Source organism: Zonotrichia albicollis, chromosome 1, assembly GCF_047830755.1.
Source record: "Zonotrichia albicollis isolate bZonAlb1 chromosome 1, bZonAlb1.hap1, whole genome shotgun sequence".
Taxonomy (NCBI): domain Eukaryota; kingdom Metazoa; phylum Chordata; class Aves; order Passeriformes; family Passerellidae; genus Zonotrichia; species Zonotrichia albicollis.
The window spans coordinates 146,758,762-146,771,379 of record NC_133819.1 but is presented as its reverse complement, the minus strand read 5'-3'; the positions used below and the strand labels follow the sequence as shown (position 1 = coordinate 146,771,379).

The 12,618-nt window shown below is 40.8% G+C and overlaps 1 protein-coding gene across 1 annotated transcript in view; it reads right to left on the bottom strand.

Moving 5' to 3' along the window:
* Positions 1–12,618, bottom strand: part of TG (thyroglobulin) — a 152,098-nt gene that overhangs the window by 61,780 nt on the left and 77,700 nt on the right. The window contains exons 39-41 of the mRNA XM_026790985.2: positions 11,619–11,712; positions 7,672–7,831; positions 2,868–3,067 (exon numbers count right to left, since the gene is read on the bottom strand). Coding sequence (XP_026646786.2) covers positions 2,868–3,067; positions 7,672–7,831; positions 11,619–11,712 — 454 coding nt within the window. The remainder of the gene's footprint in view (positions 1–2,867; positions 3,068–7,671; positions 7,832–11,618; positions 11,713–12,618) is intronic.

Genomic DNA, 12,618 nt, shown 5'->3' with positions numbered 1-12,618 from the left:
AAAGGACCCCCAGACATCCTCTGCCCCACCAGGGTCACCTTGAGCCACTCGCCCAGGACCATGTCCAGTTGGCTTTGGAATACCTCCAGAGATGGAGACTCCTCAGCCTCCCTGGGTGACCTATGCAGACACACTGTCATCCCCACAGTAATGACATGATAAAGTGACAAAAACTAATTAAATGTGCCATAGGAATGGCTGGATTTCACAAATGGTTATGGGGAAATTCTGTGAGGTCTGGCCATTTTTACAGTTAATTGGAAGGCATTTTGGGGACCTTTTGGGAAACACAAGCTTGCAAGGGATAACAGCCCACAGGTGATTTTATACAAATCTGACATTACCTATGAAATGGTATCATACAAAAAAGTAACCAAGAGAGGTGGTTGGTTTGTCTGAGAGGGAATGAGACTGGTAACGGGAGAGAAGGAGGAGATGGGAAAAGAGGGAAGAAAGGGGATCTAAAAAGTAGCTAATTACCAGTATCAGGGATATTTAGGGTCCATGTCAGAGAACTCTGCACCTGACTGCAGTAGAAGGGCAATAAACCTTCTCTTTGCACCACTGTCTGATCTGCTTCCATGGCCAGGAGCGACCTGGTGTGTTCCCTTGCACTGGGTGGAAGAAGGTTGGAAGCTGCCCTTGGCACCCAGCAGGAATGCCTGGAGAGGACACCCAGCACAGCTGCCCTCTGCAGCCCCCTGCCATCCATACCATTGATCCAGTCATCCACATCAACATTACCCTGGTAAATTAATTGAGTGATCAAAAAAATGAAGTCAAATGCCAGGCTAATGCTCTTAAGCCATTTAAAACAAGACCAGAATTACTGATAACACTTATTTCTAATCATACTACTGAAAGATGAAATAAATTCTAAAAAGTCCCTGTGATAGCTTTGCACTGATTTTGTTCAATCTGTTTTCAGATTGGTTCCAAGCAAAAGCTATTATAGCGTAGACACAGGAAATTCAAAAGCATTTTGCTATTTCAGGTGCACATTTTCTAGTAAAGAAAGTTTCATGCACCACCCCTCTCCGCATGCTCAGGAACAGCATGGTTTTATCATGCATAACAAATACAGAAACAAGGAGCACAAAGCTGACTTTTGCAGAAGAGCTCTATTGAGGGATTTTCCCTCAGGAAATGTATATCTGATATATATTCTCAGTTTCATGATTCTAATCTGTGTGCACCTCCTTTTTTACAGTACAATTAAAAGTACTCAATGATTTCGGTGTCTTTGAACACAAACAGACACATCCCTTTACAGGAGATGTAAGTGAAAAACCAACTTTGTCAACACTTAAAAAAAATCAAATATATTTTTAAGCTACAAGCTACTTCTATTGTTGCTTGCTTTTCATTTTTTCAGTGTATTTCACAAGAAAACTAAATCCACTCTGAAGCTGTCAGGATAAATAATTAACACTACTCTGAAATCTGAAATTAACACTACTCTGAACTCAGTGGAGATGCTGGTTTTGCCAAGACAGTCATCTTCACAGTCCCAGAAAAAAAAATATATAAACACTAAAAAAGTGGGCAGAATTGGTGCACCTGTCTGCTCATTGCTCTTGCCACTGTTTTCTATCAGTGTTCTGCTGTAGGAGAAAGAATGAGTTTAAACTTATTTTGTAAAAGAAAATACATAATGTGGAACTACTTTCTAGAAGCAACAATAAGCAAAGAAGTCCTGGCATTTCCCTTCCTTAAGTGGCTCAGCTGTTAAATTGCACTGTGTCCTGCCACAGTTTTCACAGGGTCCCATCCTCAGCCATGTCAGTAAAGGGTTTGTGACTTCAGAGTAGGAGGAAACTGAGAGAAAAGTACTCTGGGTCTTCTAGCAAATTAAATTTCATGTCAAGAGCTGACTAAAAATTTAGGAACTGTGAGAGGAATTATCTGATAATGACAGAAAAAAAAACAATTAATAAGCAGCAATTTTCAAAAACTTCCTTTGCCTTCCTCACTAGAGTGATGCAATTAAAATAAACATATTGAGTCACAGGGATGCAAAAGCAAGTTATGTTTCCTGAAGCCAGGACACAGTGAAGAACAATTAGGTACTGAATAAAGAGGTCATTATAATCAAGGCAGCATTTTATTTAATTGGGCCCTCAGCTTCCTGAACCAAGAATTCTATTCCACTGCTCACTGTTCCAAGGCAGCACTGCTAGCAGAGCTCATTTTGCCCAAGTACCATTTCTGATGGATTTATAAACTTCCTCTGGTGATTAAGCCTCATTTCAGAGCACACTGAGGCTGTGAAGATAAATGGCAGTATTGATGCTGACAAAACTGGTATCAGAGTCCTGAGACTCAACACAGGAAAGGCTGTAAGGATATGGATCACTTGGAGTGACTGAGAAAATGGTCTACGGTGACAGGAAACAAGCCCATCTGTAAACTGATTTTACTCTCTGAAACTTGTTTTTTCTTTTAAATGAAATCTGTCTTAAGATCCGATAAAAAGACTGGATACTTGAACATGTGGGAGTTTGGCTCATCAGTTTCAGGGTCTAAAAGCTGCTGAGCAACATCAAATTTATGGAATGGAAAGTAAGCTGTTGTACCTCCAGGTTACGAAACAAGGTTATTTATATAACACACAAAAAACCACAGTGACGAAAACTGGATTCTTACTATGAGTAAACCAAACACCAAAGTGCATCTCTTGTACATCCTGGTGAAGCATCCAGCTCCTGGAGATAACAGTCACAGGTGAGATGAAAAATAACTACAGCAACAACAGCCCTGGCAGGGTATGGATGAAATAAAACCAGCACCCACACACTGCAGCATCCTCATCTCTGCAGCAACATCCTTTCCCAGTGGCGGTGAGGCTGAAGCAGGAATGGACTCACCATCAGCAGCAGCCTCCTGAAGAGCTCTGTGCCCGCTGTGTCCGTCAGCAGATGGGCGCTGGTGACATCGGCCCCTCCGCGCGCGGCGCCCACGGAGACACGGCCGGGGCTGCCCCCAAAGCTGGCAATGTTCTGCTGCACCCACCTCAGAGCTGCCAGCTGGTCCCAAAGGCCGGCATTCCCCCTGGCCTCAGCAGAGCCTGGTGGAGGAGACAAAACACGGCTGAAAACTAGAAACATTGAAGTTTGGGGTAAATGTTACATTTTTTGCAGCTCTTGCAGATGAAACTTGACAAAACTGATAACAGGGTTTAAAAGTCTGAGGTGGTCTCTTCCAAGGTAATCACTATATACAGTGAGCCCATTTCAGTTTTTACCACTCCACAGGGCAGCCCTGGGAGTGCTGCTTTTTCCCAGTGGTAGAAAAATAATACATGAACTTCTAAGCTTCATTAGGACTAATCATGGCAGGAGACTAATCCAGGCTCAAATATCCATAGATAGGACTATCCATAGCCATAAGATTATTTTTCTACTTAAGTAGATCAATCTTAAAATTAATTAAAAACAAGCACAAGAAATCTGTGTATTTGCCAAGTTCACAAGTTAGAAGGGATCTATAAGAATTGCTGTTTTCATGGAGTACACCTGATTGCATTTTTCCTTCCTACATAACTCTTACACTTGTCCTGCCTGACCATTCATAAATCACAACATCTTGAATTTCTTTACACTCTCCCAGATATTATTTTAAAATTTAAAACATTTCTGTCTATATTCTTTGAGATCATCCTATGGCTATCCAATACAAATCTGATATATATATATACATATACATATATATATATATATACATATATATAGTTTTTGTAAACATAAAAACAAACAAATAATTATGTGTTTCTCATAACTAAATATGAGCACCTCCTTTTAACACCAGAAAGTGGTAACCTGATACTTTGATTAATAAGTAACTAATGCCGAAAGTATCTAATGATGCAAGAATGTAGGTAATCTTGATTTTATGTCAACAAAACAGAAATAAGTAATTCCTCCATGGTTTGTAAAAAAGGAACAGAAAATTATTATTCACTGTCTGCTTCTTTTTAATCCACAATGATCCATTCATTTTCAAAGTTTTAAAATTCTTCACATTTGAAACTTGGAAAAAACCAAAAACCCGCAGGATAAAACAGAAAAACTGTGAATAGAAACACAGCTGAAACTATTTCTTTCTTCCATTGCCAAGACCAAATAGTACAAGTTTAAAATAAGAGTAGGTTCAGAAACTAGTGAATTAAAATTAACAGGGAGTGGAATAAAAAGATGCTGCTTTGTGGACAGGTCTTGGGCACGGAGCAGTTTAAGTGTGCATCCTGTAGTGAATTCCTGAGGTATCAAACACACCAGTTTACACAGCAGAATAAACACAGAGGAGAACAGATTAATGGTAATCAGATTAATGCAGATCTTAGAGGTATCCACATTACAACAGCCATTGCTAAGAACAGCCTTTCAGTAGGACAGGCAAAAAGTGAAAGGCCCAAAAAGCCATGACCTGCAGCCATTGTTTCAGATGATCAGTCCAAGCCATACCAGTGAAGCAATGGAGGAAATAATTTTCCCTGCTTAGTTTTTCAGTTTTGTCATTTGTTTTTTGGGGTTTTTTTAGTTTGTTCTGCATACCATGACCAGCTCCCAGAGATCACAATCCAGCAATAAATCCACTCTTTAAAAAGGAAATCTCATTTTAAGGACTTGCTCTATCCTCATTGAGACCACTCCAAAGGAACTGAAATCAAAGAATCAGTCAGGTTGGAAGGGACCCTTAAACCCTTGAGCCCAACTGTTAACCCAGCACTGTCAAGTTCACCCCTAAACCATGTCCTCAAGTGCCACATATTCATCTTTTTAAATATTTCCGGGGATGGTGACTGAACCACTGCCCTGGGTAGCTGTTCCAATGTTTTACAATCTCTTTGGTGAAGAAATTTTTATGTGCAGATCCATGTAAATGTTTTAGCCACACAATCTGCCTTGCTTTCACTATACTAAACAAAAAGACCAAAAAGGGAAATATAACCAGTTCCTTTCTCCTTGGCAAAAACCACAACTGGGTTGTGAAATGTACCACACTGGAGAACAGATGCATGCATGGACCTTCATAAGAGTTAGACTGAAAGAAGCATGTCTGCCAGGAATCTTTTCCAGTGCCTTTTTGAAGGAAAAGATCACATTCCTGAGGACCACAGGAAGCTGAAAAGAAACCAGAGTCCTCGTGTGCTTCTTTCTGTTATTACTAAACAGAAGAAGAACAATAGTGCTAAATTAAAGCATGAAAATTGTTCTGGTTTATATGACTTCATGGAATCTTTAAAGAATAAAACCTAAAAACATGACTGTCTTCTCCAAACTCTTGCCATCCATATCACTGGCAACTCACCTTCATTTTTTGGACACAAAGGAAGAAGCGAAGGCATTAGTAAGAATATGCATCACTTTTTGCAACATTAATAGGTGATAGCAAATTTAATTAAACATCTTTTATATTTAGAAGAAAGAGAGCTCTTTCACTTTTTGCAAAAGCCCTGCCACTGAGAGACCAGAAGAACTACAGAACTAACAAAAACTCCATACAAACAAAAGGAAATCTTCTGTTTTCACTACCCTTCAACTCCTTAAAAATCCACTTAAGTCCTTCCTCTCTAGTTTTGTAATTTATAACAAATCAACTTGAGAGGATTCAGGACTTTGCTTGGTTGGAAAATCAAACTAATATAACTCACAAGTTCATAACTTTTATTTCTAACTGTAGGGCCTTCTAACAGCCCTGCTGTGAAGCCCTAAGGGTGAACTCCTGCTCCCTTTGAAACCAATGGCAAAAGTTCCAAAGGCCCAGGTGCACAAGACTGGAATGTTAATAGTGAATAACTTAAATAATCACCCATTTGTGGTCACAGCACCAAGCCTGACAGAGTTCAAGGTGTGTTTGGACAACATTCTCAGGTGTATGGTGGGATTCCTGGTTGTCCTGTGCAAGAGCTGGACTTCAATGATTCTTGTGAATCCTTTTCAACTTCAGATATTTTGTGATTCTAGGACTGTATGTTTTTCCCAAATCCACACCATGGACTTCTCAAACAGGAAGAGGCCAGGAAAGACTGGCCAGGAAATTTTCTCTGACCACAGCTCCACAGTACAGGGAGCAGGAGAAGGTCCCCAAAAAGTCCTGTAATGAACCACCTCTATCAGAAGGTTTGCAGGAATGCCAACCAAGCCCATGTAGTGACATTAATTTTCCTAAATTATGCATCATCATATAAATACTGCTGTATCATATTCAGCCCAACCAGCATTTTCCACTTAGGAGGAAACTTAGGTGAGGTTCACAGGGCTGAAGGAGAGTGGTGTGGGCAGTGCTGTGTACTGGAAGTTCCCACAGCATATATCCACACTGCATTTGGCTCTAGACAAAATGAAATTATTCCATCACTTTCATAAATATTGGGTTTGCACTGATGTAAACTGTAATTTCTTTTTTTTTCTCCAGATACACCCATGACCAAATTCTTATCTAAACAAGTAAGGATATTGTAGTGACAGCTCTCTGCTTACAGAATGAAAGAGGCTTTGCTGTGAGTAAGCTTTGAACAAAACAGTAAACACAGAAGGGAAAAAATAACCAAGAACTACATCTATAACCTCAAACCAGGCAAAATCCACCCAATATCACTAGCAGTGAACACTCAAAAGGATCATGAGGCCAAGTATATAGGTCAGATACTTGCAAACATGGCAAATATGACATCCTAAAACTTATAAGTGTATTAAAATGTCCACTAAAGAGACCAAAGATTGCCACCAGACTGAGACAGAGCTCCACTTGCAGCTGTTGCATTTTCTCTCAATTGCTCTCTACCTTAAGTTCCCCTGCCCCAGGCAGAAGTGAAAGATGGTAGAAAGAAAAGTGCTCCCTACTTGCTTAAAAAGGCAAGGCTAAAAAAAGGCAAAATGAAAAAAACAGTCCCCAAGACCTGAAGGCACTACCCCAAAGATTTAGGGAGATTGAATGTGTGTTTTCATACTTCTTTATACAAGAAAAAATCCTGTTTGTATTGGGAATTTGTATAATTTTTAATGACAATTGGCATTAGGAGAGCAAAAACTTCTTTGGAACAAGGGGAAGGGTGGCAACACAAAGCATGCAAATGTTGAATCACATCCAGGACAGTGCAGATTTAATGTGGCAAGTCCTTCAGAGAAGTCAGACTGAATTGTTAAGGAACCAACCAACTACCTTTGTGCCTTACTTTCCATCCTCTCACATCCTTCTTACCATGAACCCACAGTTATCTGCCTCTGCCCCTTCCCCACTCTGACATGGGCACAAGAGGTCATCAGCAACATTTCATGGATGGAACAGGTTGGGAGTTGGAATCATTGACAACTCTACCTACAATGATAGGCCACTGGAATTCACAAGAATTTTGGTACTAACCTATCTTCACGTGCATCTGCAAAACTCAATATCCAGAAGTTCATCTGCAAGCACAAGTCTGGCCAATGCTTTGACACAGATATTGGGTTTGGTTTGTTGCTCTCCCTGTTCCCCTAGTCTCTCCCCTTTCTGTTCAGATCAAGTCTCCACTATTTCTTGGCCATTTTTTTTCCCACAATAATTTATAAAAAAAATCTGTGAAAGATATAGGTTACTTGAGTTAAAAATAACTTGAAAAAATAAAAATCAGAACCAGAAGAGTCACAGAATGCATAATTGTGTTTGCCCTGGAAACCCATGACTTACCAGTGCTCAGGAAGCCAAAGACACCAACCCGGTAATTTGCCATGACAACAATGACGTTACCGATGGCAGCCAGGTATGACCCATCCAGAGTTGTCTTTCCCTCCTCAGCATTGTAACTTCCTCCATTATGGAAGAACAGCAACACTGACATGTTTTGGACCTGCCATGACAATGAGCAGATTAATATTCCTGTTGCTTTGGTAGGTCACTGATGATAACACAAGCAGCTTCCTCATGAACATTAACTAAGCCATTTATAGCTCTTTAAGAGTGACCATAAAGAGGGAATATCTGCCTATCTGTCTGGAATTTAAAGGGTCTTGTCCACAATTGCCCACAAATTGTCTGCAATGATCTGCATATCACAAAGAGGGCACTATCTCCACTATAAAATAGATCTAACAGTACCACAGTATTCCACCAGCAAAAATCTCCTCTAGGCCAGCTCCTGCTGCCTTGGCCACCACAAGCATGTGGTGTGCTTGTCTTTGCTTGAGCACATCTGCTTTACACAAACATGCAGGACAAGTTCAAACAAGTGGGAAACAGGAGAAGGAAAAGGCCTGTTGGGTTGCTCCAGCTTGAGTAAGCTCACAGCTGTGCACAGCTGCTTCCTGCTCTCAAGTCTTCAGCACTCAAACACTGCCTAGGCTCAAAAATGTCACTTGATATTGATAATACTTCATGCTCCTTCAGTGCCCATGGGAATTTTCCCCTACCAGATACACAGAGGGATCCTACAGAGAGGACTTTGCAGAGGAGAGACCCACATCTCACAAAGTACAGATGGACCCAGCTCAAAAGAGCTCAGCAGAACTCCTCGGATGGCAAGGAGTGCCAATCTGCACCCATGTTAATACTCCTGGCAGAGCTACATGATTTTGCACAGAAACAGAAGCTTTTTTACCAGAGCAGCACCAGGTATGGACCCTCTCTGCACACACAGCAGGGCTGCTGCTGCATCAACAGGAAAAGGCAGAACACCTCAGCACTCACCAGCAGGTTACAGACACTCAATAGAAAGTTCCTTCAGTGAACATAACGGGGGAGGTTGGTTTGGTTTTCCCCTTTCCTGTAGCAGCGTCAAAGTACATCTAGGGCTGGTTTTCCCTGCACCTAGAGGGCAATGGGCTCTGCTGCTCTTATTTTCTGGATGGAGCTCAGCTAAACACAGCAGTCCCATCTGTTCTGGCAAAGAAAGTCTCCAGCAAAAACACAAATGGCTGTATGGGAGAAGCAGCAGAGCAGCAATGGCCGCAGCATCCTGCAAAATTACAGATATCTGTGTGCACTCCTCACTTATCTCTCTGATGAATCAGTTCAGGGGCTTCTTGTGAACATAACAATGTTGCCATGAAAACACAAGACATTACAAGCACTGGGACAGTTGTTTTTTCTCATGAACTTCTCTTGAACTGAAACTGCCTAACTTGCAGTGCCTTGTCCCTGGTTCCCATCCATTTCTGCACTGCATGCAACACAGAGGAGATGGGGGTGAAAAAAAAATGAAATCATCTGTTTTCACATGGAAATTCATTCTGAAATACAACCACATCAAGTTCTGTCAGCTAAAATGGTATTAGCAGTTATATTTAGCCTGCTCCATCTCCTCAGCTCAGCATGGTTAACCCTGAGGCTCATGCTAAGCATTTCCCACATGTCCACAGTCTCCACAGCACCATGACCTCCAGCTGCCCTGCAAATTGCATATTACCTTATTCTGAATGACTTCACACAATAAAAAGTTTACAAAGGGCAAAGATGGGCAGTAAAATTTGGAAATAGCAAACCAAAGCCATTGACAACAACTGCAACAGATATGGAGTAATTCAGGGAAGATTTAGCACTGGGATTGTGCACAGAGCCAAGTGTCTGGATGCAGCATTCCCATTTATTTTTCTGCACCAAGCAATGGGAAGCCCAGCAGCTCCATCATGGCCTCATGGGGACTAGGAGCAGGGGCTTAGGTCCCATGTGCAAACCCTAATGGGGTAATGAAGTTCAGCAGCCACCAGGATGCTGCAGCTCAGCTGGAAATCTGAGAAGCTTCATAACATTCACAAGCATCTTCTCCATCACAGAATGCCAGAATGGTTAACCTTGGAAGGGAACACTCTTGGGGACATCTGGTCCAAACTCCCTGCTCATCCTTCTGTAAAACACTTGATGAGCTACTTGACAGGGACAGATTTAAACCAAGACAGAAACATTCAGTGCTTTTACTACTGTACAATATTGCTCTGTAAAGAACTGAGTGCAATGGGGATGGCACAATGAAGATGGGAATGTGCAAGAAATGGAGAAAGAAGAGAGAGGGTTTCTATTCCTATTTAATGGGAATTTTTAAGTCTTGATCTTACAATTAAGCCCTTTCTAAATAAAGGCAAAGCACAGCTTTGCTGAGCTAGTGTGACAGGTGGTGATAATTATAGGTGGAAAAAACTCAGAAGTGCCAGTTTAACTGTGGTACATGTAGCTACGGAAGCAAAATGATGTCATTCACCTTCTTCAGTGCTTGACACTTTGAGAGTCCTTTGGTGACAGGCAGAAGTCTCTGCACTGTGCTCTTTTTGAGGCTCAAAATGCTCCTGAATGACCTCTGCATTCACTGCTCTCTGTGTAAATATATTCCATATTTACTAGCTAATTTAACTTTGCACAGGCTGAAAATATATAACTATCTATCTGCATGAGAGTAAAAAATAGAGCTTGCCACAAAAAGTGAAGGAAAAGTCAATGCCTTCTGTTCCCAGCTACTTCTGCAAAACCAGAAATTTTAGTTCTCTCCTGGACTAGACTTATGCATGTAAAACTGATTTTCTTGACTGGACCTACTACTACCTTACAGTTTTACAAATGACAGGAGAGATTCAGTTCACAGGACTGAGGAGGAGAATAGAAAAGCCTGTTTAGTCTTTAAGTGGAAAATACAAGGTTTTCAAATAAAATATCTTGAAAGCAGCTCTTAAGCATAGATGGCAAACTGCCTGGGACAGTGACCTGATGTTTTCAATAAGTGGTGACTGCACTCAAGGCAAAATGACAGCCTGATGCTGCAGGGAGAAGACAGACTGCTGGTCTCTCTGATGGTTAAAATGGGCCTGCAAGGGACTCTCTCTGCTGCTGTCAGATTGCTAAACCAGCTCTTTCCAGACATGCAGTATGACAGATTCATAAATTTCTATTACAACTACCACCACCCTCTGAAAATTGCCAGTGCTGTGGAAAAAAAAAAAAAGTTCCTGTCTCTGGGTCCTTTCCTCAATGGGATTCACATGTTATTCAGCATCTTCATCCCCAGCCCCCAGGGGCTGGCCAATCATTTTAGCTTGGCTTTAACTTGCAGCTTTATTTTATATGTGCTTAGAATGAGAAAATCAAGAAGTTTCAAATGAAAATTCTTCGCATTCTACCAGTGGTCCAGCCAGTTTTGGAAACATCTATTTTTAACCTCTGTGAGCTGGCCACAAATCTAGCACTGCTTGCCACTGTCATTTCCCAACAGACTCCCACAGATGTCAACAGGGGAACAGTAAAGAGGAGGGTGAAAAAATACCATCAGCAGCCTCCTGTCTGCTGGTAAATGTTGATGTATTGTATTGCATTCTTGTCTCCTGGACAGATGGTCTGCTTGCAGGAGCACTGCCATCCCTGTCCTTGATTTCTCCTCCTTTGCTGTCACCTTCTGGTGTTGTGTTTCCCTCTCTGTCTCTCTCTCTCTTATTTCTGGCTTTTTAGTGTGCTGTCCTCCTAGTCACCCAACACAGCTCAGACAAAGCCTGTATAGGGAATACCCTTGTACCAGTAAAGACACCAGAGTGCCTAATTTAACTTTGCAGGCTTTGTGGACAACACGGGCAAAACAGCCACATATGCCAAAAGCACTTTGGAAAGAGACAATCCTCAGCTACAAAAAAATTTTTATTTTAATTACATCTCATACTTACAGTGGTGTCAGGAACAAAGATGTGCAGATACAGACAGTCTTCACTGACAGACTCTGGTGGGGCCTCTCCATCTCCTGGCTGCCAACATGCTGCCCTAGAGACACAGATTGAAAATGTCACAATACTCTTTTACTCTTCTTCCACTGCTCCTACTTCCTTATCTTTTGATGCATTAGTTAATAAAATCTTTAAATTTGTGAATCTTGATCTCATTTAAAACTGTGCCCATCTATAAGTTAACAACAGCTATGTGGGTTTGTATGAATGCACATAATGCATTGAATTTGTGTGCCTAGAACCACTCCTTAGAAACCCTGCCTCATTTTAAAAAACTTAAAATTGTGGTTTCAAAAAACCTCACACTTTATATAAAGTACACAAAATTACCACCAGCTGTAAAGAGAGCAGGGCTGAGGCTCACAGGCAGTCTCCCCTCATACCTACAAAATCCACTCTTTTGCTGAAATGCTGGATATTTATTTAAATTACTAATAATCTGTGGGATACATACATTTTGATTTATTTCCCAGTGGTCTGTGGGCTACATTTCATTGTGTTTAATTTAATTTCCAATGGTCTGTGGGAAAATTTGGTAACTTCAAAATTTTAATGAATTTTTAAAATCTCTTTGTTCTAAGCATCATAGCAGGCCATTAACAGTGTCAAATTATGTTTAAAGTACCCCTCCAATAAGAATTCAGTAGCCAATCACATAGAGAAAATTATTTTCTTGCCATCATCTGAATGAAATTAATCTTATCAAGCTTGAATCAAGTGGATGATTTTTGCTGTTCAGTGATAACCTGCTTTGAAACCAGATCCTCTATTTCACAGCTTTATCTATAGCACACAATGAATTAGGAAAAACTCACAATTTCTTAGTGAAGAAGTCAAAAGTGCCTAAGAAAATATGGTAATAGCTCAGAAAATTATTTCTAAATTATAATTTTTAATGCCCTTGTAAAATTTTGTCCTAAAGGTGTAAAGAAATTATTAGAAA